This window comes from Triturus cristatus, chromosome 4_1 (assembly GCF_964204655.1).
Source record: "Triturus cristatus chromosome 4_1, aTriCri1.1, whole genome shotgun sequence".
In the NCBI taxonomy this organism is placed as follows: domain Eukaryota; kingdom Metazoa; phylum Chordata; class Amphibia; order Caudata; family Salamandridae; genus Triturus; species Triturus cristatus.
Genome location: NC_140585.1, coordinates 800,379,670 through 800,399,191, shown reverse-complemented (window position 1 = coordinate 800,399,191; position 19,522 = coordinate 800,379,670). Strand labels below are relative to the sequence as shown.

Sequence of the window (19,522 nt, the reverse complement as noted above, 5' to 3'; positions counted from 1 at the left end):
GGAATCATGTTCTGAAGCGGGGCTAGAGACTACTTCTTCCACGCTCTCGGCGTCCTCGTCCTCGGTGCTGAATATGTTGGTTGGAGCAGGCGCTGCTTGCTGCGCCTCCAGCCTCGCTGCCCGTCGATTCCGCAGAGTCTTCTTAGATCGGAATCGGGCACAGGCCATGCATTTCGATTCGTCGTGATCCGGCGAGAGACATTTATTGCAGACTGGGTGGACGTCGATATGTGGGTACTTCGCGTGGCATAACGGACACCTCTTGAATGGAGTCCTCGATTCCATCGTCGATCGAACTTCGATGTTCGGACCAAACCGATCCGAAAGTTGGAAGAAGGTGCGGAGCACTAAAGTTAGTAGTCGACACCGAACGGTAACTGTACCGACGAAAACTAAAGGCCTTTTGGCCTAAAACTGAATATTCCTAAGTTGAGCTAAGATAGCACATCCGAACCCAATGGCGGAAAAAAACAATCTGAGGATGGAGAGGATGCCCATGCGCACTGTAGTCCAGGGGAGGAGCCACCTATCTCGTGATACTTCGAAGACTCTTCCAGGACAACAATGTGCAATCATCCGGACCCAACACTAGGCGGCGATCTATGCACAGATATGAATTCAGCAGCCCACATGCCTCGAACTTGTCTTACCCACTTGTCTGTTGTGATGGAATCCCAGACAGGTAGGAACTATTGGAGTCTTCCCCCGACCAGAGTGGAATGGTCTGGGGGGAGCGGAGGCAAGTCACTGTTTAGTGGCTGGAGAGGTGCGGGTGTTGGTGTTGCCCCGTCCTCGGCCCTTGGTATTGTTTCCCCTATATCCTCCTCTAAAATATCCTCTGTTAGGGGATGTTTGTCCGGAGGTTTTGAAAGTGGAAGAGGTGTCTGTTCCCACATTTTTGGAGGCTCCCCTGTAAAAGGAGCGTCGAAAGGGGCATCGGGGTTGTGTAGACTGTAATGCTCCCATTGATTTGGCAGTCTCAGTATCTTTCTTCATCTTTTCTAGTGCAGTGTCGACTACAGGTCCAAATAATTGCTCCTGATTAAAGGGTTGAGCAAGAATGGTTGATTGTACTTCCGGCTTAAAGCCGGAAATACGTAGCCATGCGTGGCGTCTAAGTAACACGCTCGTGTTGACTGCCCTAGAGGCGGTGTCCGCTGCGTCTAGTGCACATTTGATTGAGGCATTTGATATTAGCTTTCCCTCTTGAATGAGGTCATTGGCCTGGGATTTGTACTGATCAGGCAGGTGTTGCAAAAGATCCTCTAGCTGGTCATAATGAGCCCTATCATATCGAGCCAATAGGGCTTGTGTGTTGGCAATACGCCAGTGGTTAGCAGCTTGTGCGGCAACCCTTTTTCCCGAGGCCTCTAAGAGCTTAGACTCTTTGTCTGGGGGCGGTGTGTCTCCTGTTTGGGAGTTAGCCCGCTTCCTTGCATTTGACACGACTAAAGAGTCTAGAGGGAGCTGCGCTTTGATGTAAGCGGGATCCTGTGAGGCTGGTCTATATTTTTTTTCTATTCGGGGGTTAAGAACCCTAGCTCTAACAGGGTCCTTAAAAACCTCAGTGGCGTGCTCTATCACTCCCTTAATCATGGGCAAGATTTGAACAGATTTTTGCGACTGCTCAAAAGTGTCGAGGAGAATGTCCTCTTCAGGTGTATCTGTGTGCATGGTAACGCCATGGAACAGTGCCGCCCTGTTTATGAGTTGTCCAAACCCTAAATGGTCATCAGGAGGGGAGGATTTGGAAGGGTATGTAGTGGGATCAGGAAGGTCAGGTAAAGGGAAAGCCCAGTCGTCTAAGGGTGCCGTGCCCGGGAGTGTAAAAGGATCATGAGGGTCAGTAGGATCATCTGGGTCTCTCCCTCCCACTAAATCATCATCATCATCATCCTGTGGAGGTGGTGTATGTGAAGGAGATGGTAGAGGGAAGGAAGTGGGGGCCGGGGGGGTGGGATGAGAGGTAATATAGGAGAGGAAGGACGAATGGGTGAGGTGGCAAAGTCCTTCTTCTTCACGGGAGCTGGAGGAGGTGTTGTGTCCAGCTTCCGTTTCTTGTATGGCACAACTGTGACATGTCCGGTTTTTGGATTGATATAAATCCTTTTTTGCGTGGGATCCGGGCGAAAAACTTCCTCATTGTCCGAAAGTGGCTTTGGCGCCGACTTTTTCGGCTCCGATCTGTATTTTGGGAGATCGGATGAGTCTTTGTGGACTTTTTTCGGCACCGAGGATGATTTTGGTGCCGAAGAACTTTTCGGTGCCAGCGGAGATTTAGGCGCCGAGGAACCTTTCGGTGCCGGTGGAGACTTCGGTGCAGAAGAACGTTTTGGTGCCGATGGAGATTTCGGCCTCGGAGCCTGCTTCGGTGCCGACAGGGGAGTCTTCGGTGCCGAAGGTATTGTGGGCGCAGTAATATGAGGTGTACTCGAGCCCAAGCCACCTGCAGGCTTATATTTCTTCGGAGCCGGGCCCGAGGGCGGGGCCTCTGAAGAGGATTTTCGGTCGCGACTGGGGCCAGCTGGCAGAGTCTTGACCAATGTCTTTTTTGGTGGGGTTGGGGTAGGGGCACTGGTACTCACACACTGCCCCGGAGTGATGAGGTCATCAGAATCGTCAGCCTCGGATACGATTTGGAGGTCTTCGGGGTCGTCGTCAGGGACATCCTGGGCAAAGATGTCGTCTGGTTCTGGAGCCGGCCTGGCCAGGATATGGCGTCGAGCTCTTCGGTCCCGGATGGTTTTCTTCGAACGGAATGCGGTGCAGGCTGGACAGCTGGATTCGTTGTGGTCCGGTGAGAAGCACAGGTTACAGACCTCGTGGTGGTCACTGTGGGGGAACTTTGCTCCACATTGGGGGCATTTTTTAAATGGTGTCCTTTCATGAGCCGCGTTCGGAACCGGTCCGAGTATATGTCGACGTCGAGTTGTAAAATTTTCGAAGGTTGTTTGATTGTTAGAAGTTTTCAGCTGGAGCGGAAAAAAGTTCATCCGAACCCAATGGCGGAAAAAAACAATCTGAGGATGGAGTGGATGCCCATGCGCACTGTTGTCCAGAGGAGGAGTAACCTATCTCGTGACCAAAGGCTTCTTCCGAAGACAACAACAACCTGCAATCATCCGAGCCCAACACCAGATGGCGATCTTATCCTAAGTGTGTGATCTGCAGCTCATATGCCTCGAACATCTACCTACCAGAAGAAGAAAAAAAGAGCCCTGGTCAACGGACTATAGACAGGCCTAAATGAACAGTGAAATATCCTTTCACTGTTCCTACATTGCTACATCTACCCACAAGCACAACAGCAAACCAAAGGAAGTTTCCGACTTCAAACTCTAGAGTGTTTAAAGATCAGGCACAATACCATCCAGAAAATACATTACCCCTACTGGCTTATGATGCTTTTGTTGTGGGTATCCGAGCTGCTAGAGTGATATCTACTAACTCCTGTGGGGGAGAGCATTTTACTTTCACTTGTATTGCACAACTCACTGTAGTTATCTGTAGGCACCTGAAATTAAAGGAACAACACAAAATAGCTACTTTTTTCTAGGTAGAGGATATATAATGGGGGCCACTGAGGCACACCATATTATTTTAGCAATAGGAAGGTCTTTAAGCATTTTACGAAGCTAGACAGAGTGAGCCCCTTACAGACATCCATGGACAATGTGTAAGAAATGGGGTATCCTAACTCGGACACTCTCCAGGGCATTGAAAACGGTTATGTACATAGGCCGCTGGCTGCCCCCAAAAATGTAGCAAATCGTATTTGTCATGAAGAAGTAGACATTTCTTTTTTAGAGGATCAAAGAAAATTGCCAGCACTTTTGCTCTGGCTGAAATGTTGGCTAAATCCTAAGGTGGGTGTGACGAGAGAGTGTATAACCGATTGTTCATCTCTCCAAAATGTGTCTAAGATACCATGGCTGGCATATGTAAAAATATGCTTTGACAATTTAGGCCTCTATGAAATGTTTACTGAACCATCTTTAAAAATGGTCAAGCAAAGAGCCACTGTTAAGTCATGCTTACAGGAATTGTGTGTCCGTCTGGCAACAATGTTACGGAGACTTTACTTTCTGCGATCTCGGACGGTAACATTGTTGCATCAAGTATTGCTGCTCCCTCAACAGATACTGCTTCGGTACTGCTTCGGACTGTGATGTGAATGTATCTGGCGTAAGTAGCGGAGAAGGTGGGGGGGGCCTGCCAACTGAGCCTTTGTTGTCAGCACAGCACGATGAGGGGCTCAGTAGACACGAGGAAGAGGAAGAGGTAGCGGAGCTGCCCACATCTCTTGACTTGAGCCAAACTAGAAGTCAAAGCAGAGAGACGGGGGAGCATAAGGTGGCTTCGCTACCAGGTGGAGCTCAGACTCTTATTTCGGAAGGCAGTGTCACACAAGAAGGAGAAGGCAACAGTGAAGCTAACGATTCTGCTTCATTTGATGATATGGAAGAACCAGTCGAGTCTTCAGAGCGGAGGGGGGGTAAGTCATCGACCATCAGAAAGGGCAAAGGGAAAGTTAAAAATAAATCTAAGAAAAGTACACTTCATCTACATACTGTGCCTTCAACAGGGAAAGCTATATCCGATAACAGCCCCCTTAGGAAATGGGTGCAAGCATAAGGTGGCGTGCGAAACATGGCATTAAGACTCTCAGGTGCTAGCTGTATCGAGGATAATTTAACGATACCTCGTTCTGGTGGTGTGATATCTGGTGGTGTGATATCAGAAGCTAGTTCTGTGCAGGGTGTTCCAGGAGGAGCACAGCCTATATCTTCAAGTCATAGTGATGTGTATTCCTCAAAGGATACCCAAGCCACTCGGGAGAGGGTCCTATCTGAGGTAGGAATGGCTGGTTTCCAAGAGGGGGCGCTACCTTCACTTTCTCTGATCTTGCAGTCTTTAGCTGAGCAAAGACAAGAGGCGAAGCTACATTATGCGCAGGTTAGAGAGGATAATAACAAAATCCAACAATCCCTGCGGGAAATGACTGACAAAATCAGCGGTCTTACACAAGATATAACTGAATTGCAGCAGAGAGTTTCCGCAACTGAAGAACTATCAGCGCTTACAGATGTTTCTGCTAAAAAACATGAGGAACAGATTTCGGGCATACAAATTAAACTGGAGGATATTGAAAATCGCCAGCGACGACAGAATCTCAGACTCTTTGGTATTTCAGAAGGAGTGGAAGGGTCAGATCCGAGGGGGTTTTTGGTCAAACTATTTCAAAAAGCCTTCCCTGATCTCTCTGATTGGGACTGGCACTCCCAACTTCAAAGGGTCCATAGACTGCCGTTAACCCAGAGGAACAAGGGAGGGCAATATCCTCGCCCTTTTTTGATTTATTTTGGGAACTTCTTACTTAGACAGGCAGTGTCAACAAAAGCACGACCTAATGCCCCGGTCTCGGTAGACTCTTTTTCTTTTTTTGTCAGATCAGATCTAAGTAAGGCTACAATGGACAGACGTTGGAGACTGCGCCAATTTATTGACCCTATAAAAGCTCTGGGCGCTCAGGCCTTTTTACAAGAGCCTGCACGTTTGAAAGTTCTTAAGGGTAGTCATACTTATATTTTCTTGGAAGAAAAGGAAGCAAGTGCGGCAGTCGCTAAGTGGCGGGCAGAAGCTGCCGAACAGGGATAGAATGGGGGTCTGCTTTATTGTGTCTTTGGGCCCTGGTTTTTCTTTTTCTCTCTTTCTTACCTTTTTTTTTTTTTTTTTGAAAGTCAAAAAGAAGTGCAGAACTTGTAGAAATTGTGAATTATGACTTATGATTAGAAACAAGGGAGGGTTGAGTTGACCTATTGGGCTGTGGCTCTGCAGCGCTGCCATCTCCAGCGGCAGTTGTTAATAAGGGGGGGGGGGTTCTTCTAAGAGACGGGGTGTGGTGTCACTCTCAGATCTGAATTATGCTCGGTGAGGGTCAGGGAGGGAGTATGAGGTTGAAGGGGGGGATAAAATAGTCAGCATTGGGACACTGTGAATTTAAAGAATGGGGAAGATTCTTTTTAGTCTTGCGTGGTATAATTAATAAATCATATGCTATAACTCACTTAATTTTGATAATTATTATTACAGGAGGAGGATTAACTCAAAAGATAAAAATTAATTATGAATTGGATCAAATGTCTGGTTTGTAACGTTGCCGGCCTTAATAGCACAGTTAAACGAAGGCTAGTCCGAGAGGAGCTACGAATGTATCAGTCTCAATTGGTGGTTTTAACAGAAACACATTTGTCTTACAAAGACCGAAATTTATTGGTGGATTTGGGGTTAGATATAATTATTAGTACTACTCAAACTGTATCTATTAAAGGGGTAGCTATTTTAAAAGACAAAAAGTTTGATTGCAAAGTCATTAAAAAACAGGCTGATCAATGGGGGCGATGGGCAATAGCTCAGTTGGATATAGGGCGCAAGAAGTACGTGATCTGTGCCATATATGGCCCTAATGTGGATGACCCTGCTATTTTTGAATTTCTCAATTTGGAATTGTTAAATTGGGAGGGGGAAAAACTAATTATGGGGGATTTCAATTGCGTTATAGATTATCATATAGATTCTACAGGGAATAGGCGCAACCGAAGAATGTATAAAACACGCAGAGCAATTCTACAAATGATGAGGCTTCAGTCCATTAAGGGTGCTTGGAGACATATATATCCTTTAATACCGGGCTATACTTACTATTCGGCCCCTCATAAATCATACTCTAGGATTGACATGGCCCTGGTGTCTGATAGTGTACTTACAGCATCAAAAATTGAAATATGCCCCCGGGTGACTTCCGACCACAATCCTATTATTTTTTCTTTTCAGGTTAAAACTGAAGATAAGGAGATTAGGCCATTTTCCTTCCCCAGGTATTTGCTGACAGATAATGAATACCTGTCGAGTACCACACAGCAATTGGAGGAATTTTTTAAAATAAATACTGGGTCCGCATCCCCAATAATTGTATGGGATACTATGAAAGCGTTTGTTCGCGGCATTACACAAAAATATATTTTCTTACAGAATAGAAAACGAAAAAGTGAAATGGGGAATCTACTACTTAATCTGCGTAACATTGAGAGACAACATGTGAAGGTGGTCAAGAATAAGGATCTAAAGGCTCAGGACAGTATGTTTTCTTCTTTAATTGATGCAAGAGTTGCAGTAAAAAAAAATTTAAGAGAAAAAATGGCTGCAAATTATTGTAAGCATCGGTTAGAAAAGTATGAGTATGGGGAGCATATAGGACATTTATTGGCATATCAGACTGCAGAGACAAAAGCTAAAACTAAGATTGATTCTATTATGGGAACAAATGGGATATTATATACGGAATCATCGGATATTCTAGATCAATTCTTGCAGTTTTATCAACAGCTATATTCTTTGACATGGCCCTCTAATCAAGACGAGATACTAGGGTATATTAATAACTGTGGTCTTCAAGTGGCAGATAATGAGAAAATTGCCACATTAGAAGAAACGGTTTTGTTAGAAGAGGTTGAATCCGCATTATCATTATTGCCTAATGGGAAAGCGGCTGGTATCGATTCAATACCACTAGAGTTTTATAAATCTTTCAAACAGACTATACTTTTACCTCTAACTATATTTTCTAAGATCTTGGCAATCCGCTTATGCCGGATTTAGTTTCTGAAAGTCAACACGGATTTATATTAGGGAGGGATACTACTGCTCACGTTAACATGGCTATTAGCTCATTCGATTATGCAGAGCAAAAGAAAATAGATTTCGGTATGATCTTATTAGATGCTGAAAAAGCATTTGATCGTGTCAGATGGGAATTCTTATGGGCTCTTCTATCAAAGATAGGTATAGGTAAGCAGTTTCAGTCCAGTGTAAAAGCTTTATATTGTAACCCACAAGCTAATCTTTCTTATATGGGATTTAGATCAGTTTCATTTAGGATTTTATGTGGGACCAGACAAGGTTGTCCTTTGTCTCCACTACTTTTTGCTCTATAAATAGAGCCATTGTTACGCATTCTTCAATCTTGCGCATATATTAATCCGTTGGTATCTGGTAATTTTAAACTTAAACTCACAGCATACGCTGACGACATAGCGGTTTATGCTACTAATCCAAGAGTGGCCGTGATTAGGATCACAGACGAAGCTGAGAAATATGGCAATGTCTCAGGGTATAAGCTGAATGTGAATAAAACTCAAGTTCTTACTACAGTCGGGATCCAAAATGTTACGTCTGGGGCGTGTACAACTGTAACCTATCTGGGGGTAAAAATAACTGCTAAAGTTAAACAGATCATAGATATTAATTATGCACCACTTTTACAGGCAACTACTAAGTTGTTTAAATTTTGGCATAGGCTTCCTCTGGGATTACTCGGCAGATCTAATTTAATCAAAATGAAAATACTCCCCAAATTCTTATATTTGTTTCGGTCAATCCCTTTGAAAATCCCTAACATATTTTTCAAAAAACTTGAGGGCATTTGTAGTAGCTTTATATGGGTTTATAAAAAACCTAGAAGAGCAATTGAGTTACTTAAATCTTCGTATGAACAAGGAGGATTAGGCTTCCCGGATTTTAAAATATATTTTTGGGCTTCATTTACTGGTCGTTTTCGTTGCTTGTTGGGTCTGGACCAGACTGATCCATTATTTAAGCTTATTTTAGGTAATCAGAGGGACATGTTCTTGTATGGAATAAACGATCCAAATTATTTTAAGAGAGTCAAGTTTAAGACTCTGAGGGATATTGTGGCTATTTGGAGAGACATGTCTCTCAAGTGTAAACTACCAAAAATCCATACTAAATTTCCTTTGTGGGGGAATCCATTGCTCCCTGAGATTTTTCAGGATCAGGCTGGCAAATCTTGGAGTCAGTATGGGATCTCATGTTTGGGTGAAATTTATGATGAGAGAGGAATTAAATCATTTGAAAATTTGCGCATAATTTATAAGTTACCGATAAACTTTTTTTAAAAATATTTGCAAATAAGAGACTATTTGACTACAAGTTTTGTCGCAAATGAGTTCATTCAGTCAAATGTCTGGGATTGTATATATGGAGGAAAGACCAAGTCTTTAATAGGTATGATGTACACACATTTATTTAGCTTTAAATTAGATGGTAGTGTAAAATTAGCCGAACGCTGGAGTCAAACTCTGGGTATAGTGGTCTCTCCTAGTATGATTAAACAAGCACTAGCTAATGTAAAGGACTCGGTGCATTCCGTCAATCTGCAACTCCAGCAATTACGTATTACTTGTATGCTATATTATACGCCGGCTAGAATAGCTAAATGGGCTCAAGGAAATATGGTGGGGGATAAAAAATACTGCCCTAAGTGCGGATTGTACGCTGCTGATCTGTTACATATGTTTATTTCGTGCCCATCACTGACGGTCTTTTGGCAGAAAATCGAACAGTTACTCCAGTTAAAACTTGGATTGGATCAACCATTGACTGATCTTGAAATTATGTTGGGATGCAAAGAGAATAACTCAGGTATAGCACGTCTTTTTTCAATCTTAATGGCGGCTGCTAGATTAGCTATTGCTAGGGCTTGGATTTCCCCCACACCTCCTCTGGTTGAGGAGTTTTGGGTTATAATCAAAGAAACTTATGGCTTAGAGGCTGCCCTGGCAAGTACAAGGGGACTTCGTTCCTTGGTCAAATTAGAAGCACTTTGGCGACCTATGTCCTTTTGATTATATAACTCTATATTGTCTTTGTGATTATGTAAATTTGAGTCTCCAGGTTTCCTAGTGCCTCCATGATTATATAACTCTATATTATTTGGTGATTATTTCAATTTGTGCTTATATGGTCCTTCATGATTAACTGTTTACTTTAGGACTGCTGCTTTCCTCCTCCATATTTTATATTTTATTTATTTATGCAAAAAAAAAATTTCTCTTCCCTTCTTTCTGAATTTTTCATATGGTTGATGTATATTTCTATATGCTTTTGTTTTATTGTATCTATGTGTCTACTATGATGATGAAAATAAAAAAAAACTTATTAAAAAAAAAAAGGAATTGTGTGTCAATGAAAAACTATGTAGGATGTTAACGTGGAAGACTGTGGAAGCTTACAGCCCCATTGTGAAAGTTAAAAACCTTGAACTATATTTGTGCTGGCCTGAAAACCCTTTTAACTGTTTGCTTTAAACCCTTTTTAGATTTAATCTTATACATTTGAAAGTGGCTTTCCCCATTCAATGCACTTGGAAACACGATTTGCTACCATGTCATTGTAATCATGTACTCAAACAATGCACATTTCACTTGCAGTTCTGCCCTCTGTATGGAAGCCTCAGATCTGCTTTTTTTTAAAACTTTACTGCACCAAGCTGGTTATAAAAAATATATGCCTGCTATGGAGTTTTTACAAAAGGCTCCCCTTTTTTTAAATATCCACTGAAATACTGAATTTTATAAAGGGCACTCTGAAAATAAGAAAACATTATGAGCAGCTAAACTCCTAACAAATATTCTTTAGCTCTAAGTGCGGATTTTATTGTTGTGCTTTTAAGATTTTTATGGGATTTACTTTTAAATTACTTTAACACTTTATTGGATATGTTAATAGCATTTTAAGTGACAAATAAATAATTTTGACTGACTGACTATTAAAGGAATAATCCTAAAAATGAGGAACACTGATCACCTTTCCACCACAAACATGGGCATGGAACCAGACTTACCACAATGGATAGATTACAATAAGCCTCGAGCGCAGAATCGTAGTGAATAACTTTTCTGAAAGATAAACTGGAGCCGTCCATGTAAGAATGAGAGTACTGACATAATGTTAATCTTACGTTCCAGATACACAGACTCAGAGTATGCAGGCTGGGGTGTAGGATAACTGGATGGAGTAGGATGAAAGATGGAAAATGAAGGTGCATACCTGAGATAAATTGAGCTCAAGTACTAAATGGATATGCAGCAATCAAGGCTTTTAATACCTTTTGAATTATTATTGTAACTGGAGAAAATGTATAATGAAGGATAAATGACCATAGCAAATTAAACGTATTGCACATTCATTCTTTCACAGTAAACTCAACTAAAGAAGAGCAGTTCTATCATTTGTGGGAGGAGATACCACTATGTGATCTGCCACAATTCCTCTTTTTGTCTATGGCCTATAAACACATGTATATAGCTCCCACGCAGAGGACTCTGTCAGGAGCCGTGGCATACCACTTATGGTTTGGTGGGACACAATACTGCAAACCTGCTCAAAGCAAGTCCTTTTCAGAGAAGAAAGAGTGCCTATTCTGCCTGGTGCTAGGGTTCACCTACATGGAGAATGCACTACCTAATGGCACCCTGAGAACTACCTGTTCCAGCAGCACTGAGCTATCACTTTATTTAGAGGCAGCGATGCCATCAAGGATCATTGGATATCAACGTTCATGTTTCACTGCGCACTTGTAGGCAATCATGCTAAAACGTTGATGCAGTCAAGACCTTGAGAGTTGAGATTCTGGATTCTGTTTTGCAATGAAGAGTTGCTTTTTTGAGTGTTTGCTGGAGGGTAGTTTGTGAAAATAGAGATGTACTCTGACAAACCAAGACATTTAGAGAAACAGACTTTGAACTATTTTGAACAAATGACTTTAAACACTTTAGTAATTATTCCATTTAAACTTGGGGTTTGTTTCTATGACGGAACAGAACAGGGAGAATTATCATGATAAGAGTTACACATGATATTTTTATATGATTATGCATATGGTCATGGTAAGTACAATTTGTACTGTCAGCAATAAGATTTATAGAATTCCTTTTCCAATGGCACAAGAGTCGAGCAGACACTAAGTTCATCTTCACCAGAGAGTACACGGTTACAAAGCTTAAATAAAGTTTCTCATGTCTTGTGTTTTGTTATGAAACTTCCTATTTCTGAAACACTGAGATTGATACAAAGAGATACAGTGAAGTTATACAATTTCATTGCCACAAACGAAAGTAGTACTTTCAAGGCAGGCTACCAAGATAACTCATATGGCCTTTGCCCCACAGACATTAGTGCCGAGAAGATTTGAGGAGTCAGAATGGTGGGTCTCTGTGCCTATATTTTCTTATCCCATTCCTCTTTCCCAGTTTCAACTACTGGCCCTCATATTATTGTTTTATGTAGTCACTGGTGGAGTTGGTGAGATATGGAATAGTGCACCCCTACTGTTGGATCGGAGTACAAGGTAACTGCTTTCTGAAACTTCCAAATCAGCTCCTCCATTTAGGTAAACGCAAGCAATTCTAGATATTTTGTCAGTCAGTATCTGTAACGGTTTCCCCCAAATTTCAAGACAAAAGTCTTGGGAGGTAGCTACCCTGCCCTCAACTCCAGAGAATTTACGTGTAGACTCTTTCTTGAAGAACACTGATGGCCTTATAGGGATGGTCTCAGTAGGGTTCCACTTCAGTATGCTTGACCACCACTGTCATTTGATTTTCAGATCTACTGAAAACAAACTCCAAGAGCTATCCATATACATTGGTTCAATAAGGGCATATGTTCAATTGCAATGACCTACTTTTCAGCTGAAACGGAGGTATCAAGGAGATTGCAACTTTGTGATTCCAAGAATGGTGAAATAATCTTTTTGTGTTTTCCAACTGAATAGAACTGATTTTAAGGCAAAAGCAACAAGTATATATCGGAGAGCTGTAGCTTATACTTATTTTTTTTATAGTAAATCTAAAAAAAGACCACTCCCCCAGCCCAAGCTGGTGGAATTTACTACTGAGTTTAACTATCGCATTTCTGTTGAATCTCCTCCTTGCCAGGCTTGACTTTGTTGCACAATATCATGTATAGTAAAGTGCCTTTAACAGTTTGACATTGCTAACAGGAGTCTGTAGCAGCAAAGTCCATTTTACAGATGTTTTACAGTTATAAACAAAGTTTTAAAAGGTTTGGTGTGGATATGCTTTAATGTTACAATTAAAACCAACACAATTCATCATAAGAGCAGAGAATTAAATTAGAACAGCTAGGCCATGTCATGCACTACACATTTGTGAGCTAATCAGTCTAATGCAGCAACAACATTTTTTAACAAACATTCAGCACACTTTTAGAGCGAACAGCACAGAACTGTCATTATGTTTAACTTTTTCATTAAAGATTTTAACATATTGACATTTTAAATCAAGTCTTACACTTCTCGAATAATACTAAGTCAATTATTTAAATTCATGGAAATCATCCCACCAAAAGGCTGCTCCAGAGCGCTTAAATGAAAACCCGAAGTTAAAAGTTAAAAAATTTAAAAGACAATTATTTAAGACGGGTTTGAAACTACAGTGTGACGGAGCAGTAAGAAAACTGCTTACTTTTCTTCCTGGTGTTCTGTGATGGATTTGAAGGCGGATTCATTGGCTGCTTGCACTTTTCGTACTATCTCACGATCCTTTTCAGCCAAGAGCTCTTTATGGCGATCAAGTGTTGCCTTCAGAATATCATTATCTGACCGCAATACTACTTTGACAAGTATTTAATATGTTGATGATAAGAAAAAGAGTTAACAAAACAAAAACTTGATAGGCTACTTAACATGCACATTTTGAGATTATGAATAACAAGCATATACCTTTCCTTGTAATAGCAAAATGGCTCCCTGCAATACCTTTATAAAACATATGTACTCAATTTCCTAATTATAGTGCGACTGTGACATCTCTATTCACTGTAATACAAAAATGGCTGGAAGTGTTCTTGTCATCTGAAGTTTTCTTCTGCTCCTTCATTTCATTAGTTATAACAGTGTGTATTGCTCTCATGGCTAGTGATTGACTCACATAAGCTTTCAAAATCAAATAAATGTGTTCCATATTCTGGTGAATCAGGGTAAATCGCCTCCCTCCTGGAGGTCCTGTGTGTCCTGCCATTGGTGGATTAAATGCTCAAAGCTAGTTAACAAAGGCCAAGTTAAATCATTGGAATATCGATGTGACTATCAGTCACACAACCATACCAAATTGTGTATTTTGCTATTGTTGATGGACAGCCATATGTTTTGGGACAAGTTTGCTATACTATTCTATTCTAGATTTGTGACTATCAGTCAAGATCTTATTATGCAGAAGGAAAGGTTTCATACTTGTAATCAGAGTTCTCCATCATAGGTATCTTCACTGAAGACATAATAGGATTACTTGATGAAATGAACTATGTATTTTGAGGATTTGCCTACATTTTCTGCAACTAATGTTATAAACAACTTTCTTTCCTCCTCCGTTGTAAAAAATTACAACAGCAAAGGACACTTCTATTAATTTGATATTTTTCACATTTCCTTCTAAATTAACGGAGGCTGTAAAGCAAACAGCAAGTACAGTGCATTCTGGGTGATGGAACCTACTGGCATCAAAGAAGCAGTGCATGTTTTTCATCTTTTCGTACCTTCAACCTGACAAGTCACTTTTCCTTCATGGGTCTCTCTAACATACAGGTGTGTACAAGGTCAAATCAAATACCGCAGCATTGTTTGCTGTAATGTGGCTTTTGTATTGTATTGAAGTGGGTATTACCAGAAAGAATATTTTGGAAAAATCTGGCCTGCTTGTTTGTTGGACCTGCATTTTGTAAAATGGCGCCTTTTGCCTCCAGTTCAAGATACTTTACATGCTCAAGCTGGAATATTCTACCTTTAGGACTTTCACTAAATGGTGCAGAACAGAGGGATAGCAATTGTGTTAACCAGCTTAGGTTCTGGGACGAAACAGCATTTTACATGTTGGCCTGTGGTGCAAGTACAAACAAGGAGTGATAGGTATGATAGGTTTCAGGAGGCGTGTAGGAATTTTATTTCACATTACCACTAAGTAATTTTGAAACACTATTTTCTTTCTGCACCAGTGATCAAGGAAGAAAATAGTTTGTTGTTCACTTTCTTGCTGTGTTACTTTCTACATTTATCTTTAGCGGTTTCTTAGAGGTGACATTGCGGGATCAGATAATGAGCTCTACAAATAATTAAAGAATACAAGAAAAAAACATTGTAATACCATTTTAGATAAGATGTGATAGTGGATCTGTCAGCAAAATGGATGAGGGTTGTGAAGAAGGAAATGGTGAAACCAGAGGTGAATTTTGGCAGTTTGGGTTAGTTAAGCGACAAGTGTAAGAGCAAAAACTACAGGGAAAGGGCTAGTCCGTTTTAGAGTACAGTGCACATTGTGCTGTCAAAGCCTCGCACTGTTGAAGGGATGGTGTGCTCACAGCGTGAATGTAGAAACATTTTACACGTGTGAGCAGAGAGAGACAATGTTGGAAACAGAAAATAATGTTGGTGGAAGAAAAAGCAGCGAAAGTAAAGGGAAACAAATTGGGAAAGGATGTCAATTTTAGGTTGGAGGAAAAGGCTTGTGTGTCTGGTGGTGATAGGGGCGTTCACGATGCATATCATGCCTGATTCACAGTAATCCTACACTATCATAAGTAAGACTATTTTAAAAAAGTCTTTATTTGTTGGGAGGGAATGTGGCATTGCGGTTGCCACTTAAAGCATATCCAGGGCTGTCTTGAGGGTTAGATCACATTGTTGAGGAATTTTGAGCAGAAGAGTAGGGCTGCCAGACTGAAGGTGTGCATAGATTTAAAAAATGGAGTGTCTATATAATGCTAGAAGTATCAAGGCAGGTTGTTAATAAAATTATATCCATGTGATTCTGAGTAAATGAGCAGCTCTTTTATGTTTATTCATGCTTTTTGTAATTGCTTGGACCAGGCTTTACAGCCGGAACTGCTTAGTCCGAGACTGATTTCCATAGTAAATCAACTATGTGAGAGGGCAATATGGAGAATCATGTTGTCTTATACATTATGCAGTGGTGAATATCTAAGAGACCAAGTAAAAAAATAAACTGTTTGGGTTTTAGACTGATGGTGTGGTCAAGATTGAATACAAAACAAAAAAAGTAACAATGTTGTGATTATTACGCTATTTGAAGCGGGCACCGAATGAGGTTAGACTGGATTGGATTTTCTCCTATGAAAACGTGTCCAGGGAACTAAGGGCCAGAAGTATGACCATATGAATTGCAAGTCGCAAATTGAAATTTTTAGCGACTTGCAATTTGCGAGTCGCAAAACCTGATGTATAACCGTGTCTGAGACACTGTTTGCGATTCCTAAATGGGTCGCAAGGGACCCGGATTCATTAAAACTTCATGAGGCAGGCCACAATTTGTGACCCACTTGAAATGGCCGCCACTCACAGGGATGGTGGCCTGCTGGGGTCAGCCAACCACCATGTCAGTAACTGCTTTTTAAATAAAGCTGTTTTTTTTTTTTTTTTTTTTTTTTTTTAAATGCAGCCCGTTTCCCTTAAAGGAAAATGGTATGCTATTCAAAAATAAAAATGAAAACTTTTCTTTTCATTTTTTCAAAGTGGGCAATGACAATGCCCACTCTGAAAAAATGTTGGCGCCCCATTCACAAACGGGAAGGGGGTCCCTTGGTGACCCCTTCCCGTTTGTGAATGGCTTACCACCAATTTGAAATTGGTGGAGAACTGTGAATGTTTTGCGACCGCATTCAAGGTCACATAACATTTCTACATACCAGTGCAACTCGCTATTAGGAAGGGACACCGTTGGCACACCCCCTCCGAATAGCAACTCGCAAACCCCTATTTTGCATGTCGGCAATGGATACCGACTCGCAAAATAGGGTTTGTACATTTGAAAATGCATTTTAAGGATCGCGCCCGATGGGCCGTATACGACTGGTAAAATGGGTCGTACATTTGGCCCAGAGAGAGTTAAACTCCTATTTAAAGACAAAAGATACAGGGCTTTCCGTACTTCAGATTGAAGAGCATTTTACAGCATGGAAGCAATTGAGAAAGCATCCTTTCTGTGAAACTTGGCTTGTTTCAGCTTGATGATGTTTTTGCTTCTACCATGTGCTGGCTTCCTAAAATATAAATCCTGTGTGCCATTTATTCTGGGGGGTTGGATTAGACAGCTGTATGTGATGCACAATACAGTGGTGATCTGGAGAAACCCAATTTAGGGATGAAAAGAGCCTAGTAAATTGCCAGATTTTTGAAGACCAACACAGGACTGGCCACCACATGAAAGACCACTTTCAGGGAAGCAAGTTTTACCTTTGGAACACCTGACAATATTAAGTTCTCATAATCTACTTGGCAGGCGCTGCAAATGTGTTTATTTGTTTTGAAGTCTGTTGCAGGAATAAATGGTTCCACAGGTCAGAGTATCTGCATCACTTTTCAGGTTTTTTATATACTTAAGTACTTATGCCCTACTACCCCGTCTGATGTTTAGGCCATCAACCAGGACTCTCCAGGCATCTCTGTCCTGTCTTGTTCTATATGACTAAAAAGAATTTGGCATGGTTTAGCATGACAAGATTTAAAGCTAAAGAGGACAACAGAACTATCCATTTTTAAAACTGCAGGCAGATGCATTTTAGATATTAACTGGCAGCCTAGTTTTAAAGCTTTTAGCTAGTGTTCAGATGCATTCAGGTGAGTTTCATCAGCCAAATGGCGGAAAGTAATATGTCCTGACAGTAGTGGAAGGGAAAGGTGGGATGCTGTGACACAATATTCAGAGGTGTTCTCACAGACACTCGGGAAACCATGACAGTACTGTAAAAAATATAAGGATGAAAAATGGCACTAAGGTGATAAAACATTAATTTCATTGCTTTCCTATGTCCATGAGAAAGAATTTGAAATGTAGGTTGAGCTGTGTGAGAAGGGCATAACTAAAGAGAAGGAGTCACTAGCAAAATGTATATCCCAGTGAGTTTGGCTAGGAAGGCTAGCAAAAGGTTTGCATATGAGCACAGATATAGGAGATTTGCATGGGAATATAGTGGTCATATGCCACCTTTGTCTCAATATTAATCAGCTTGCCAATATGTTAGGACTGGAAAGGTGATCTTAACATTTTTCACAAAACTTGAACCGCACCCACAGTTGAGACACTATATGATCTTTGCAACTTTAGAGGGATTGTTTCTAGTCAATAGGATGTCCTTTGGGATTCTTCATTTTGAGAGGGTTGTGCACCAATTGGTGGGGAATGTGAGGGACTGTGCTTAATGCTTTGATGCAGATATCCTAACTTTTTTCAAAGGATGATGAAACACAAAGATATATTGGAACAAATATATGGAGTGGCTACTGACTAAAGCTTTGTCGCTCAAGAAGGAAAAGTGAGAGCTGTACAGAAGAAAACTAGAATTACCACATCACAAATATTTATTTAACACAGTTAATACACTTGTGTGTCAGAGTTTTATAATTCCTAGAGCAAAGGTCAGTTGGAAAAGGTCATATGGAGTGAAAAAGGAATCAACATTCAGTTCTCCTTTGAAACTTGTTCATGTTGGGAAACAGTCTTTGGATACCAACAGACTATGGGAATCTTAAAAAAGTATCTAGGTGTCGGATATGGAGTGGCAAATGTGGCGCACAAACATTTGAGAATGGAATGTTCAGAGAACAAGGCTGTGTGATTAAATCTGCAGGCAAAATGTTGAGGTTTTGAATGGGTGTCAACGTTTGAAGGAGTCTGCTGTGGACAGGTGGAGGTACATATCGGAAGGTGCATTTGAATATTGCTAATACTAGGTGTTCTTTATTATGTGGAGGGAGTCCAATATTCAGCCATTCAGGATTCCTGTATTAAACAGAAACTGCATGTTTTACTTTAAGAAAGTAAAAGTTAAACGATTGGTAGCCTGTGTTTCAAATTTGACAGCTTGATGCCATTTGGATGGGTCTTGGTATGGAGTGGTGTGCATGGTAAGTTAATGTCTGCCTTACACGTGTGTTTATTGTTTGAAGGGGGCAGGTAGAAAAGTGGGTTTGAGTGTCGGGACTGTTTATTAAATCTGTGTGATGTGTATGTGGTGTGAAGATCGATTAAAATATTTGTGGAATGGAATGAGGTGGGAGTGAAGGTTAATACTGGTGTAGAGGCTATGTATAATATATTCCTGTTTATTGCACACTAATAAATACTTCTGTTACTTAAAATGTCAAGTCTCTTCACCTCATCTTTACAACAGGAGGATATATTGAAGATAATATTCAATATGATGCAATATCATTATATGTCCAGTCCTTAAGTCAAGAACTTGTGGAGAAGTAAACAACTACCTGGAAGGAGCAGTATAATACCGCTGGTATGCTTATAACTTTTACAGTGCTAATATACCAAGGCAGGGGCTATTAACATTAACAAAGACATAGAAAAATAACGGGGACCTATTTCCGCTGCTTGTGTTATAAACAGCAGTTATTGCCAGTTGCAGAGGGTGTTAAGCCCATGACGCCATATTCTAACCAAAAAGCTAAAATAATTTTAAAACACCAATTGTATCCATCTGCTTCATGTCCCCAGCACTAATACCGCAAGGCAAGCAACCAGTAGTTACTTAATGCAAGCATTCTGATTTGATGAGCCAATCTCAGCATGCCAGCAAGACATCTCATCACATTAAAAATGAATCCCTCCCATCTTCCATG

The 19,522-nt window shown here is 40.9% G+C and overlaps 1 protein-coding gene across 2 annotated transcripts in view; it reads right to left on the bottom strand.

Annotated features, from left to right (window-relative positions):
• CEP83 (centrosomal protein 83) overlaps window positions 1-19,522 on the bottom strand; it is a 259,250-nt gene that overhangs the window by 132,157 nt on the left and 107,571 nt on the right. For both annotated transcript variants that reach the window (XM_085653397.1, XM_085653398.1), the window contains exon 9: window positions 13,347-13,491. In XM_085653397.1, coding sequence (XP_085509523.1) covers window positions 13,347-13,491 — 145 coding nt within the window. The remainder of the gene's footprint in view (window positions 1-13,346; window positions 13,492-19,522) is intronic.